Raw genomic sequence first — 16,755 nt, forward strand, 5'->3', positions numbered from 1 at the left:
AAAAAAGAATTTTTCGATGATGGAGCGGTTCACACTTGGTCGACATGGAAAACTAACGCTGTTGATGCTACGATGAATCTGGAACGGGCCAAGAAAATAATCGAGCATATAAAATCCGAACACAAAGAAGAACGATTTATCTTTGGAATAAAATTTATTGCACAAATGCCTGACGACACTTGGATTATTCGCGATAAACGAGATCCAATACGTGGCAGTAAGAAAAATGTTGTTCTTGATAAAAATTCGAAGCCAGGATTATTATTGGGAATTGACGGTCCTTATTATGCTAGGGCGTATCCATCTAGCGCTGTTGTTTATGGAATTTATCGGCTAAATAATAATCCCGACATGAAAAATCTACCTGCGATGAAAGAATCGCCGATGATAAATTGCGTTGCCGAGCGTGTTATCGAGCACATGAAAAACGCTCGTCGTGGATCTGGTCTGACCCAGTTGAGATTGAATAAAATTAACTCATGGGCGAAGACAGTTGTTGATGGCGCATCAATTGACGATGTTGCTGTGTTGAGTAAGAAACTTAAATTTCCTATTACCGTGAAAACGCTATCGGGAGAAATATTATATTCGTCGCCGTATAGATCTCGAGGAGTACCAATCGAAATTGTTGATCATAATTCACATGCGTGGTCGCAGTCGGTAATGATATTCCCGCGAGATCGGGTTGTTAAATTTTATCCCGTGGAAGGCGCAAAAGACAATTCCGATGCCATGTTCAGATATATCAAAATATTAGCCGCGTCTGATCCAATATCAGTTTGGTTATTCTCGAGCGAAGAAAAATACGATCAATTTATATTGCCGCGCGGAGATATTTACCGAGATGAAAAATTGCATGAATCGATGAGAAATATCGCGGTGAAATATTCGTCAAATCCCGATCAGTTATTAACGAATTGTTTTACTGTTCCATCTGTTGCTGCTCACGCTGCCAGAGAAAGAAATTCGTGGAAACCTACAAGGAATGAATTTCTCACTGATATTCAACTTAGTTGTATCGAATACGGCCATGGCGGATTGTGGAATACCAAGTATTATTTCGAAGACATGATATCCGTTGATATGAGCGCGTGCTATCCTGGAAGTTTCCTTGGATATGGCGATTGTGCGGATTATTTTGCTAAATTTGGCCATCCCACCAGCGAGATGACAAGAGTGGCAATTAACGGACCGTTGCCTGATTTTGTCATGACCGGATTCGCTTATGTAACTTCATTCGAGTTTGCTGAAAATTTACATAAAATTTGTTATATTTGGTTTGGTCGGCATTTATCGCAGCGTCGTTGGGTCCCTATAGTGTTGTTGAGGTATATGCTGGATTCATCAATGTTAGTATCGTTGACGGTTAGCGAGGCGATTATATCATACAGGAAACAAACTGAAGTGTGGTTGCCGATGGATTGTGAAAACGCGAAAGATATCGGAAGAAAAATAATTGGCAAATTTACTCAAGGAGGATCCGTTGATCATAAACACCGACACGCTAGGTTGTTTATCAACGATGCCGAGATGGACTTTATTATAGCCGATACGGTATCGCGAGGGATATTCTGTAACAGAGAGAATATTATTATTGACGGAGTAAAGTTGGGTACCGTAATTAGCTATCTCGATGGAGAATCAGCGCAGTATACGCATTTGAGATCATCGATGCTCGCTTATGTGAGTATAAATTTACTGTCGATGATAAATAAATTTTCTGATATCGCGGTAAGGGTCGCAACGGATTCGTTTTATCTCGATAAGAAATATCAGTATAGGCTGGATAATTTAATCTCCGATGGTTCTTGGGGAACTTGGAGGATAAAAAACGAGGATATCCTAGATTACTGTGAGGACGCCGATGTCGAAGATTGCGATAAATTTCATCGAGATAAATTTGAGGAAATATCGACGGCTGCATCCGCATTTGACCCGATTTCACGTAACAAATTCGTTTACATGAATGGTCCTGGTGGTAGTGGTAAAACAACACGAGCGATAAATTTATTTGCGAAATCTGATATGATCGTGTTGACTCCAACTCACAGATTAGCGCGAGAAATAAGGCAACGCGGCGTTGATTCTGGTACGTATCACAGTTATTTCAAATACAGCGGTGGATTATGGGATTCGGCTCGCATGGGAAATAAATATATCAACAGAATTATAATATTTGATGAAATTTGCACAGTAAATTTAGTTGTATTAAAATCGTTCCTAACCTGGCTGGAGGAGAAAAATACAGCCGTGATAATGTGCGGAGATCATGGCCAACCTGATCCGATTGATGGTGAATCTCCTCACGAATGGCTCAGGAACTTTGTTGACTATTATGAGGAAATCGACGCTGATTATAGATCCGATGATATTTTACTGACTGAATTTAAGAAAATAATTCGATTACAACCGAATAAAATTCAATGCGATGTGATGAGAAGAATAATCGACGAGACTCCGATGGATATTTTTCTAAATTTGTGGCGTCCCGATCATTTGATCGTTGCTAGTAGGAAAATTGTTCGCGATGTTATTCAGGAAATGTTATTCAAGCTTCATTGTGAGAAATTTCCAACATTGCAGGTGCCGTTGTGTTACAGGCCCGCTGATACCAGAAAACAAAATATCAGTGTTACTTTACCCTGCGGAGAGGAAAAGATCCTGGTCTTGAACGATATTATTCTTGTTGATATTAATCTTGTTAATGACGCGATAAACGCAGAAAGATCGCCATGGAAATTAGGCTACGCAACAACGATACACTCATCGCAGGGATTGACCGTAGATGGTCAAGTTTGGATCGTCGATGATAGAATTTCCTGGTCAAATTTAGTTTATTTAGCCGTGTCAAGAGTAAGAAAATTATCTCAGTTAGGTAGAATTCGGTTTCACATTAATGACGCTGGCGGTAGTTGAGTATCTTTCGGTATTATTTGTAATTCCTCCTTGGTAAATCCGCGTTGTGGCGCTAGCGAATCTAGGAAATAAATTGCTGGTCTTCCTGACGATCTTGTTACGGCTGATATTTTATGTGTTGTTACGCTCCAGGTTGGATCGGTTGCTCTTTTTCTTCCTCCTTCGGCCTCGCCTTCTTTATATAAATACCTGACCGTGACGCTACCTAGCACAGGTGGAATTGTGGAATCTCGCTTTAGAGGTATATTCGATTTTGTAATTGCAATAGCGGGTTTCATTGCTATTGTTCGAGTTACTTCGTTATTTAACGCGTTAATCACGTGAGGTAATCTTGTTACCCAATCATGAGATCGATTATCTTGAATAAATTCGCGCGCGTACTGATATCCGAATAATCGTTCTGCAAGAGTTTTATTGAATCTTTCGACGATAGCCTGATTGTGATGAACACCTACAATACCGCGACGGATTTTAACATTATTCTTCTTCATCAGTGAAGTAACCGCGCCAAGAAATTCTCGACCTGGATCAACCTGGAGAAGCTTCGGCCATGTTAATGGAGATCGTGAATAAATTTCGCTAAACGCCTTAGCGATCTCCGTTGCTGTTTTATTCGATAACGGTTCCGCTTCCTTGTATCTGCTAGCAATATCAACAACCGTTAACACGTATTTATATGTGACTCCGTCGACGGTATCGTAAGGAAGAAACATTAAATCAGCCTGATGGACTTCATTAGGGACACTGACGGTGAAACTCGCGTACGGTATTTTCTTAGGTGGGGGAAGATAAATTTGCCAGACTGCCTGTTTCGATAGCCACGATTCAGCAACGGATTGTTTTACTTTAGCGGCCTTGGCGAGTTTGGCTATTGCTGATTTTCCTCGCCAAAAACCTCGCGGAGAATAATATATTTGCTCCATTATTATTTACCAGCGCCGAGTACTAATTTACCTTTCATCGCGCCTTTTATCAACCAGGTTGCCAATTTCTCTTTGAAACTTTTGTCAGGAATCGCGTCTATTGCATGAATTAGCCTAATATCAGCGAGATGCCTTTGTTGTAAATCTCCGCTGCGATACGCAAGATCGTGATAGTAACACGCGTTATCGATGGCGTTTACTGGATCCTCGCCGGGATTTGGTTGATTATTATCGTTGAGTCTTATATCGAGCCTCGTGCCGGGTCCGCAGTAATTGTATCCTGGCAGATGTTTCTCTCCGGGATATTTCGCCCAGGGAGTTCCGGGTAGATTTGACAAGGAGGCGGCAATGTCTCCTCCGATTTTTCTATTTTTTTTTTTACAAATCTGAACTTGCGTGTCTTACAAACTTCGCATTCTCCTGCAATTGCGTTTCTGTTATTGCGTGTAACGATTTCGGTTGGATTTATCGTAGCTGTGTGTGTGCGACACTTAACACAATATAGATCCATGTATTTTAGTAACATGAATGTAATTGATTTTTCAGCCACGAAGAAACGCGAGCAGGTGAAACATAACGCGGTGTTACCAAATTCGATAAGGATGATAATTATTGGCCCGTCCGGTTCTGGAAAGACGCAGTTGTTACTAAATTTGATAATGCGATGGTTAAAATGGGATAAGTTGTATTTGGTTGCACCGTCCGTTGATGATCAGCGTTGCTATCAAGTACTAAAGGAATTTAGCGACAATACCGACGAAGGCACAATCGAATTCATCACAGACATCAATGAAACTCCATCCGTGGAAAATTTAAATGGCGATGTTAATAATCTTGTTGTATTCGATGATGTTATGCTGGATAAACAAACTAATCCGGCTAGGATATTCTCGCGTGGCCGACACAAGAACACCGATGTGATTTACGTGACGCAGCGATATACACAAATTCCAAAGGTAATTAGGGACAATTGTAACATTTTGTCGGTTTTCAATGGCGTTGATACGCACACGCTGAGAAATATTCATCAGACCTGGTGCAACGGCGACATGGACATAAACAAATTCAAAATTTTCTTCAGCCGCGCCCAGGCAACGCCGCATGGTTTTATCACGATTAATCTTCATGATCCGCGTAGTAGATATCGAATCGGTCTTGATCAAATTTATTTATGAGACTCGCAGCCAAACTTCGCAAACTTTGTCGACACCAGAATAAATTTCCCCCCCCCCCTAAAATCCTTGTCTAGAATCATTGAATTTGCACACAAAAAATTGCAGTCGGGAGTGAATTTACGCAAATTAATTTTCGTAGGAAGGCTTATTTTTGAAATCTGAGGCTTCTACGGAGAAAGTTCTCGTAGGAAGCTTTATTTTGGTCTGGGAGTCTGGTCTGTAGAACTTCCCTGCTGCTGTCCAACGCTGAGGAATTGTGCTATATAATAGAGTTTTTAAAATTACCACATAACAGAAATGACAAATGAACAAGCAATACAAGAAATTAAATACTGGAGTATATTACATAGAATCTCATTCATCGCAAGACTAGAATTTTGCCCAGCATCCACGTATGGCAGATCCAGACAAAAAGTTTATCCTGCGGCATCATATTGCTCGTCGACTCGTCTCAGGAACATCGCTCGATCGTTACAGGGTGTCCACGTATCCTATCCCAGATCAAATGTCACTCAACGAGTTAATCGAACGAGTCAGAGAAGACCTCAAGGCGATTCCAATAAAACATCCTGCACGTCGCAAGCTCGTAAAGGAATACGAAGCACTGACAAAACGAGAGATCCTCACCACTTAGTAGTACATGAAGCAATTACGAGACAAATGCAAAGCCTTCCAAACTTCTTCAACTTCAGCATGAAATCATGAGCCGATCGCGACAAGATGATATTGAGAAAAAAACTACCGAAATCAAATCACTAGCCCTTCAAAGACAACGCGATAAGATCACGAGTCTTCTACCACCCCGACGCACTGAAAAATCATACGGAAGTGCTGACAAAGAACATTATTTACGATCATTCCCATGTTTTTCAGCGCGGAGTCAATCAAAAACTCCTACATCGCATTCTACAACCGACTGTAGATACAGCACCGCGCACACACAGCCATCAAACTGTTAATCGCTCTAGACTTGTGGATCAGAGCCAAATCCCTCATTGTCTATCGCAGTGATGACTTCAGTCTCATCGTTGAGGTCTCCTGGTCGTTTATCCAGCGTCGCCTCGAAGATTATCTAAAGTCAGGATCAGCCTGGATCTTCGCCAGAGTCAATTCTATCTCGTTTCAAACTTCCAAATTCGCACTGCTGAGTGGAAGTAAGTACGTGCCGCCACCCTAGCAAATCCTAGCCAGCAAAGCGTGCATCAGTGTCAAAAACAATGATGACCACTGCCTCATAGGGTCCATCCTTTCCGCCTTACATCCCGCACAAGACCACGTCGATCGCATCTCCCACGACAAGCCCTATTTTGATACCCTTAAAACCACCGGCAACACCTTTCCAGCATCGGTTAAAGATGTTCCTGAGTTGAAAGAGCTCATCAAGGGACTCTCCAGCAACATGTTTGGACTCGATGGCAAGAAAGCGGGCGATAAGCAGTTCGTCGTCTATCCCACAACCTCACAACGCAGCATCAATTTACTGTATTACCAAAACCATTTCGTGTACATCAAAGACTCCAGCCAATTATGCCGATCTAAGTACACACAGCTTAAAAAACGTGGGGTATTTCTGGTATCGCTGCTTACAGTGCTTTCCTCAATCCCAACAACTACAGGATAACGTCTCGTCAGGATACTGTTAAGAACTACAGGTTGTTCAGATGTCACACGATGTAACACTACAGTTCGAACAAACCCATCACAAAATACGAGCAGACGTTTCATATCATCTTTGACTCGGAAGTCATCCTGGAAAAAGTACAAGGACCCTCGCCAAATCCGAACCATTCTTTCACCCAGGTGGAAAACATCATACATCGAAAGAAAATCGAAATCGTTAATAACCAACGTTGACGAGATAAGCTCGTGGCCAAAGATGCCTTTGTCAGCATTAAAATCTTTGATGAAGAACTCGTTGCCATCGAGTCGAGAAAACTATTATCTTGCTGGACAAGCCTATCTGCATTGGAGCAACTGTTCTCGATCTCTCCAAAATGCTTATGCTCGAGCTTCACTTCGACTTCATCAAGCATAAGTACGGTAATAAAGCCACGCTACTCGTGACCGATACCGACTCACTCGTCTACGAAATTCACGCTGACGAAGTCTACGCAGACCTCAATTAACATCATGAATTCTTCGACCTCAGCGATATCCACGAGACCATCCCTTCCACTGCCATGACAATAAAATGGTGCTGGGAAAGTTCAAAGATGAAACTTATGGCATACCCATCACGAAGGTCTCACTGGACGGTTTATCTGGTGAATTTTCATCCAACAATGACCAATCACAGAAAAATGTAATTTTACACTAAAGATACAAATAAAAACAAACTAATGATTTTTGTAGAAAGCATACATGTGAGATTTTGACTGCAGTAATCAGATTAATTCCTGATGCAATTGGTGGTTTTTATACTGAACCAACACTGCCACCAACCCCTAAATATTACATTCATTTTTGACAAGAAATAGCTATTTTGAATATTTTTCTGTGGCAAGGCAGCTAAAAGAATCAGTATGTGCCTTATGCATGAATAAAGTTCACTAGTAATATAACAAATTAGCATACTTTTCATCACCCCTCAACCATCTAGATTTTTAGATATTTTCCTCTATAGCAGACGCACATAAATACGTAAGCCAAGTCGGCAGCTCATTTGCAGCCCAAGTTACGCATTTGATCTTCAATGCTCATCTAACTGTGACAAGCAGTCACCAACAATCCAACCTATTTCTAAACCACATTATAGATTTAGCTTATGTGGGAATTTATAAATGCTAGGCTTGTGATAATTAGGTTCATGCCTTCTACCTTAAAAATTAGTGGGTTTCAAAATACGAAACTATCCAGTGAGACCGAAATGCATAGGACTTCGATTCAAAATGTACTGCATCACTCGTGACGATGGCATCCTCGTAAAAAAAGCCAAAGGAGTATATAAAAAAACGTCACTGCCAAAGTAGCCACTCACCAGCATTACACATAATCATTGCATAGACATCTCCAGTACTACACCATAAGAACAACACCGACTTTCCACAACACTGATTAACAAAAAGGGATTATGATTTTTGATCATAAATGATGCTCCTCCACCAATGACATTCACACCCTCGCTCACGGACACAAAGACGTACCAAAATAAGCCAAAAAAAAAAAAACCAAAGGGAGAAGAAGAAAAAAAAAAGCAAAGACAATAGTGCCTGGGGTGGTCCAAAACCCCCACATCCCAGTAATTTAGATCCATGAGGACACTCGACCACTCTGTTATCATGTAGTGATAAAAGTTGTCCAGAACCCACACTTTCCTAAACTAAGCTGGACTAAGTTACCACAATAAAAGTGTAGCATATTTTTGCAGCGATGCATGGGTTTTGTTTTTCTTTTTGAGGGGCGGATAGAGGTTGTCTTGTTGGTTTTTTGTGTGGTTTTGTTTGGGTATTTTTTTAGTTATAGTAGTCTGGACGGTATGAGAATATGTACGGTATTCTGCTACACCGTTGTGTTAGAAGGGCATGCGCGTATTGACACTTCCGGGCTGAAATGGCCGCTCGTCTAAGTAGGCCGCAGAGTGTTCCGCGACTTTGGGGTCGTTTTGCGAATTATATATATTATTTCAGTCCAAGGAAGGCAAGCATAGATATATGAAAATCATTGACTGTAAATTCTCATTATTATAAAGTATTACATGTTTGTTGAACTCCAAAGTAACTTAAAAACGCTGTCTCCTTGAAAATATGAATCAACCTGCCGTCAAGGTGCCTTACCAAATTTGCAGATACAGTCTATCAATTCCGATAGATAAACAGCTGTGTATCATTTTTATAACTCGTTGCAATTACGCCTGATATATCTGGTCAGAGTGCAGAGATTATTGAACTATATACAAGGCTTGTGTCACCTAATTTCGTGTTCTCAAGCTGATGATGCAAGACAACACGTTAAACAATCGAAAAACATCTTTTCATGATAATTAATATTTTTAAATTGATTCATTAATCAGATTCAAATTTAGTCCTTACTATGTGTTATTAGTTTGGATATTTTCCTTTATTCCTTACTCAATTTTGTTACAAAAACCAGACGTTTGCTATTATTACACTAGTCCTGCATGTAAGACCTTGACGCTGATACAGATGTTTTGGGTGTCAGAATCTTACTGCCTAACTAACAGTGCAGTTTAGTGTGTTTTGATGTCGACTAACATTGTAACGAAAGTCACATTTTCAGGAATATCTCACACAGCTGGCAATTAAAATAATGGCACTTTTCTACAAAGTAAAATCCTAATGTTTTAGTCAGACTTCACTTACTCTGATGTCTTTTCTCAAATAAATTCAAATTCTCACAAAAGAAATGGACCCGTTTTAAAGTTTTGTTGGCCTACATTTAGTTGACTGGAAAGCAATGAAAGCCAGGAATGCTGAAATCGGGTTAAGTTTAAATATTCTTTAACGAAACGAATAAAAATATATTATGCCTATTGGAACTGTAAAGCAACATTTCGTTTCATTCAAGAAACATCTGCCGTTTGCTAGTGTCATATTTTCATTCCGCCAGGATAAAGACAGCACAATAAGTATATTAATTACACATAAATTAGTGGAAGAGTGTCGATATATGCTGTCAAATGTGTGAGATATTCCTGAAATTTGTACTACTTGTTCCAAGGTCAACAACATTGGACCATGCTATACAAGGCCATTAGTTGGATAGTAAGACATAGCACTAAATCAAAACCAACATGTGCTATGTCTTACATTGTAGGACTATTATTAGGCCAACTTTTTGTGCCACACTATGACTGAAACGGTGCCCTTTTGTATGTATGCATTAGTTGTATTCCATATACTGGTGTCACACAAAGAAAATTTTTAGGGCAAGATTTAGGTGAAATGAAAACAATGTTCTAACAATGATTTTAATAATGCCTTTGAAATTATGACAAGGTGAGGGAAATGCATCTGTCCAATATTTTATATTGCTGCTTGGCTAGGTCTATAAATCAGACCTTCACCTGTGATGATAATGATTTTCGGGTGAGGGGCTGATATTACATATTCTTTAAAAGCTGCAATTATCTGCATTCAACTTTGACTGCACACATCGATGTACAATTTATACACTTACCGATATTTCTCATGGCTGTGCAGCTACTGTCAGCTGAAGGGTTCTTTTGGTGACACTGAGATTATGTTTCCTGAGCAAATCATGTTTGGTGACTTGTAAATCCACCTGGAATAGCACAGCCATCTGTCCTGTGGCCATTTTGAATTTTACACTTGATATGGCTGTTACCAGTTACCTGTATGTGTCTAAAGTGTATGCAAGTTTGTTACGGAATGATCTGCATGCAGCAGAATTGCATATTTTAATGAACATGTGACATCAGACCCACAACATCATCCATCAGTATCAACACAGATTTGTGGGGTTGATTTATTGGACTACTGTTGGCCAACTACCACAAACCTTGAATGTTTTCATGGCCAGATCCTTTGTTTAAAATAAATCTTCACAGCATTCTTACATTTTCTATCACCTTTCTCAATGTTGGCCACTGCTAGATCCACCACAGACATGAATAGCTACAAGTCAAACATTGTTGGTGTAATTTTTAATTTATTATCATTCTGACTGTTAAAAAAGGTCAAGATCTGGGGAACAGGGAACAAAAACAGAGTTGGAAACCCATGGGTCTGTGCTCACACTGCAGCATGATTGCAATATGACTTCACATTGGATAATTGCATCAATAATATTTCAGTTGTTACTGTCATTACAGATATTCATCAGTGGTTCCTTGTTCTTATAATTTGTCCATAGTCACAAGAAACACATACTTTAACAATATATTTCAGACTAAATCAGCATCATTGGAATTTTTCCTTATTAAAATATTAGGATTTTGTTTCTGGTTACAAATTTGCAGTTTTACTTTAGGGAAAATTTTAAATCATTGTTGAAGAGAATCTTGATATTGAACTTATTTTGACACATTTAATTTTCTTAATTTCTAGAGAATGGTAAGTTTGATAATAAATTGAAGAAAAAAGCCTTCTATAACCTTGTACCTTTGGTCCCTGATTATTTACAATTCTATGCAAATTGGTTATGACTGATGCAAGTAAATTTTGAAGTTCGAAAACAGTACACGTTCTTTATATCTGCATTGCCAATTTTTTCGTAAACAAAACATTAGGTCATAAGAAATCTGAATGGTTTTGCTTACATGTTTATTATCACAGGATCATGATTTTCCCCTATTTATTTGTTCAGCTTCTGAGACAAAATCTCTCCCAAAGTTCAGATTATGATAAAAGTAAGAAAAGCTTTTGGAATGCTAAATTACATTTATGTATTTTCCTGTATAAACTTGTATTTTCATGTGTTTTACTCTGCAATACATTTTTTCTTTACTTTAGCATATGTACATGTTACAGGCAGAGGTAGATTCTTTTGAAATGCATTAAAAGAAGTTATGTAATAAGCAAACTTTCCAACAAGGGGTCATTTGCTCATAAGCATGCCAAGAAGATTTTGAGAGAATATATCATTTGATATACATACTTTGTTAAAATAACGAATTTTTCAAAAGAAATGAGAGGTATCATTGAGAAAGGAGTATATATTTCTGATATTGTGAAAGTATATGGATAAGTGCATCAGAACTGAGGATTCAGGGATTCAGTTTAAAAAATATGATTTCAGATACATAATCACGGTTCAAAAATTTGACCTGTCGACTTGTATTCACAAATGCCAGCTAAAGTAGGGCAAGTCATTTTTTCAGGATGCTGGTCCTGTTGGACTAGTGACATTTTAAATGAGTTAGTATTATGTACAGTATAGGATGAATCAAATTAATGCAGGACAAGTACAAGTTTGAAGTCACTTGCACCATAAGTAGCTTGAAATTGTTACCCCACCCAACATTTCCAATAATGTGCACACCAGTTTATTTACTGTAATGTTGTGTCAAAAAATGGAAAATGTTATGAGCTGTTTTTTTAATCATTTCTCTGAACGACGTCATGATAGCTGCCTTTTGGCTCTCTCCACCTTTTTTTTTTCATTTTACCTTCAGTCATTGGCACATCAGAGTGCGGGTATTTATGCTTTGGGTCCAGATATATCTGTCAAGCAAGTTGTCAGGCCATCTTCCAGTCAGCAATAGTACATTCTACCAACAACAATGGCAAGTTTATTTTTAACTCATTAACCCCTGGCGCCCCATTTTCGTGGCAGGAGGTAGTAGCCTACTACTGGGCTCTGTAGTGTCAAGGTCATGTACGATACACTAAAGTGGGTGGTATTATAGAAAGGTAGACAGATGTAGTTCTACAATGATACCAAATAATCTGGAAGTTTTAGTTGCACTACAAAATATAGAGGGAAAAACCTCATTTTTTGGACCCGTTTTTGTTTTCACCCAAAATTCGATCATGGTCAGAATCTGATTTTGTGTCTGGATTTTAGACATTTTGGTCTCAGATCTAAGGCAGACTGGTCTGAACTGCACACAGACATGTGAACCTTTGCAAAAAGTAGGATAAGGTGGGCATTTGGAATAAAGAGTGGTCTCGATACAAAAATGATGGGTCTGTTAAGCAAAAAAAAACTCCAACTTTTACCCTTCTGCTCATGTGCGAGCAAAATATCCAATGGAAAATGATGTTTCTAACACATCTAGGCTTTAGGCTAATGAAAAATTTGTTGGAAGTTGATGTATTAGGATGTATTCAGAAATAGCTTTCAAAATGTGTTTCCTACTCGAATTTCAGGTGAAAACGACAAAAACCTCCAGGGGTTAATGAGTTAAGCTTATCTTAGGCAATGAACCTCTCTCTGTCAGCCTGTGTTCTAGTCTCGGGCTCGGCAAATGTGGGTACATGAGAAAGCTTGCCAGTAGCTTCTCGTTGGTCAGTGGTTCTTTCTGGGATTTTCCCAGGTTCTTCCTCCACCATTTATACTGGCTGCCATGTATAGCCTATCTTGTCCTGAAAAATGGTGTTAAAACCTACAATAACAACAATGGCTGGCAAATTCAGCAATGCAATGATAGATAATATATTACTGCTATTAAAATATTCCTCTTAGGGTGTAAACTAATTTTAATTGAGGAATACTTAACTGCTATTATCACACAATTTCCTTCTCCAATTATCAGAAGTAGACTTAGGTGTTGATCTTGGATCATGTTCTTTATTCCAGACCTATAATTACTAATTAAAGCTGGAGTCATGTCATTGGACTGGGGTCTAGTGACAGTAAAAGATATACTAATGCAATAATGGAAGGTAATGTTATATAATTAACATTTTATTTTAATCTCCCCTCTACACTTAACCCACCCCCCAAAGGCAGAATGTTACTTTGTTCACAGATAGCCATGTCCAATTCCAACAAAAATAATCATTTTATCCAATGTGTCATTTATAAATGTATGTAATTAGAACTTCTACTATGAAAACAGTTCCAATTTTGAAACAAAATTTATTTTTGAGGTTTCCCTTTATGCAATAACTGTTACACTACAACAGTTGTGGTGAAGGAAAAAGGAAATATTTTAATATTTTTTTTAAAGATTATTAGTATTTCAGCATTATTTTAAACATCTGACTTAAAAACATACAAGATCATAAGTTTAATATGACGTTTGAACATTGTACATTTTGAACTTTCTACACTTATTCATCTCCCATTTTTACCATTTTCACCCTATTCTAGCTGAGTGATATAAGTCATGTCACCCAAATATCACAGTCCAGAATGTACCCTGATGAATGAATTTTTATCAAACCCATTTTCTGGATATAATAATAATAATAATAATAATAGTAAAGACTTTGATATGAAGATATGCCTGAAGAATTTCTTCATTGAAGCTAATTTTTGCCAGAAATTTCTGGTAATACAGATTTAGCTTACCCTAGCATATGGGTATATCTTGACATTGACACACATTTTCTATTCGTGTTTATGACTTCATTTTTCAAGATCAAGGCCATTGCTGCCAAATTTTATACTTACAGATAGCACCTGAACATTTCAACTCGCCAGAAAACAGTTTTGTTACCAAATTTGGTTATTTTGAATTTTTTTCAAGATTATCAGAGATAATTTTAGTACTGCATTGTTAAAAGAATATTGGGCAGAAAAAATAGACTTTGTTGTGAATTCCTGGAAATCCTATCCGACCAGTAGAGTGTCTGTCCATGCGATTGACTCTTGTTCTTTTAGGCATATTGACACATTTTTATCAAATATTTTTTTAGAAAATACCTAATTTTGAAATAACCATTGCTTATTCTTATTGTGATCTGTCATCCTCAAGATTTTGAAGTTTATTATTTTGTAGTGTAGGAAAAGTATTGAATTTGAACAGAGATTAAGTATGGTTTAAGATGATAAATAAAATGGATTTATGAATTAAGCTTAGCAGTTGCAAATAAACTTAGTATCAAGTGTTGTATTGAATTTTAGCATGAATGAGTTAGGTACAAAGTTGAATTATGTGAGATACAAAACAATTTTAAAGAAATAAACCCAGAAATTCTTAAAGCTTATCAATGAAACATGCATGGTATCGCCAAAGGGGCATTAGTTTATTCCAGTATATTATTTTGTTGGATACTGGTACAGACTCGGGGATCAAAACTAGTGATTGTCCACTAGCCAGGGGCTAGTGACTTTCCTGTCAGACTTGAAGTTTCATAATTTCAATAGTCCGATTGCTAGTAAAGCTTTATATATATATATATATATATATATATATATATATATATATATAAAACTTGTGCAACTATAATAGGGCCCATGAACCATGTTATGCCGGGGAATCACTATTATAGCATGGCTGATCAAATCCCATAGTCCGATGTCCCATACTACAGAATTACAAAGTTGGACAAGTAAAATTTTCCAAGGTACTAATCTGGGACAAGAGCTTTCCCCCCACCCCATTTTAAAGTAAGTAGGGCAAGTGCTAAGTTTTTATACCTTAATGACTATGCTCGGTACCTTTATCTGGCCTAATGGCATACTGAATGCTTGAAACAAACTCAGTTTATTCATTCACATCCTCTGATGATGCAGTAAGTGGTCATTGATAACTGTCGTATGTATGTGATTTCTTTTTCTGCTTGACTGCAAACTGGGCTTTGTGACAACATTATCAGCCAGTCAAATTACTTAAATAAAACAAATCTGGTATGATTAATTAGCAGTGCTTTAACAATCTTGTCCTCTTGTGTTTACTAAACACATACTCATGAGAGTATCACCCTTTGATTTCAGTCACCAAGTCAGTCTCAATTTTTTTAAATTGATTATACTGAGGATTGATTTAAACATGCAGTGGTGTATTTGAAGGGAAACTATTACACTAAAGCAATGTTCCATGCTTGCATTTAAACAACAAAATGTATGTTATGATCACTTTTGTAGAAATAGTTGTCAAATGAGGTGATCTTTTTTTAATGGTTAAAATGAGTTTACTAAAATAGTTTCACAGAGAAGGTCATGAAGAAGATTCAAAGTAGGAACATTCACGTGTAAATGGAAGCATAAAACAAAAGGCCAGCACTGAGTCAGCACTACCTTTTCCTCCAGAGACATGTGGCAGCAAAAAATGACAAATATGACACAACTAAGAGACAAAGAAATTTTCAGTCACATAGGATTGATACTGTAATTATCCACTGCTTAAATTCATCATCTCTGAAGGAAAGATGTTTGTCAGTTATTGCAAACAATATCCCAAACTGGCACAGTTCATCCAGTGTATTTGTCAATGAAACTGACATTCAGAATTTAATCAAACAAATCTCGTGACAGTTTTGGACATCATAAATCCTGTGCAGAGTGTATATGCATGACACCAGCCAGTATGTGCATCAAATCCCTAAGTTAGAATTACTAATATTTCAAAAGGAAAGGCCATCTTAAAACTAAATGAAATGAAGAAGAGAGAAAAAAGATGCATCAGCACCCTAGCTAAGTATGGAAAATAGTTTTCTAACATGGAATTGCTGTTTGCACTCCAGGAGAAGAATGGTATTGAACTTAGTGCTATGTAAGAACTTACTTGGGACAAGAGACTTTGTTGTGTTATTTGATCAAATCTTGAGTGAAGAAGTTAGTGAAGGTCTGAGTTTCGATAAACTCCTTTCCATTCTTGTTAATGCTTCAATATTGGAGCAAGAAATAGTGTATACCTTGACAATAACCAACACTATAAAACTTAAGCCCTGTGACAGAATAAATATGTTGCATGTTGTTTTCTTTTGTGATTTTAACCTGGATTTAAATGCATATATCTCATGGTATATATGCAAGAGTGATATTTTGGGACAAGTGAAAATGTAGGTGGAAGAAGTGAATTTTCTGAAACCAGATATTTGATCAGCCCTCAGTAGAGATGTAACAAAGTATTAGTATAGGAAAGTACATTTTTTGAGGTTCTAAGGTCTAAAGTGGTTCGTGGTAACTTTGTTTACATGATTGTAACTGGTTTATTCAAACAAATTTTTCCCAGGACAGTGGTTTCAGAAGACTAGAGTTTCTAAGTAGTACAGTCACTATCTGGTTATTGCTTCGTAATCTGAAAAGTTGTATGATTTTCATCTATTAATTACTGGTTATGATTATCTGTGGCTTTTCTGAGGTAAAAAGCGAGGAGATATCATTATGTGCTTTTTGCAATCTAAAACCATCATCACAAGTGTTGATTT

At 37.7% G+C, this 16,755-nt stretch overlaps 1 protein-coding gene across 1 annotated transcript in view; it reads left to right on the plus strand.

Moving 5' to 3' along the window:
- The first annotated feature begins 8,538 nt into the window (after window positions 1-8,538).
- The window catches only part of LOC149771464 (dihydrolipoyllysine-residue succinyltransferase component of 2-oxoglutarate dehydrogenase complex, mitochondrial-like), a 49,883-nt gene continuing 41,666 nt past the window's right edge, over window positions 8,539-16,755 (plus strand). Inside the window, exon 1 of the mRNA XM_089948420.1 lies at window positions 8,539-8,650. Within this exon, the coding sequence (XP_089804546.1) occupies window positions 8,564-8,650 (87 nt within the window). The 5' untranslated portion in view covers window positions 8,539-8,563. The remainder of the gene's footprint in view (window positions 8,651-16,755) is intronic.

This window comes from Sinohyriopsis cumingii, unplaced genomic scaffold (genome assembly GCF_028554795.1).
Source record: "Sinohyriopsis cumingii isolate HCF-2022 unplaced genomic scaffold, ASM2855479v2 utg001831l, whole genome shotgun sequence".
NCBI classification, from domain to species: Eukaryota; Metazoa; Mollusca; class Bivalvia; order Unionida; family Unionidae; genus Sinohyriopsis; species Sinohyriopsis cumingii.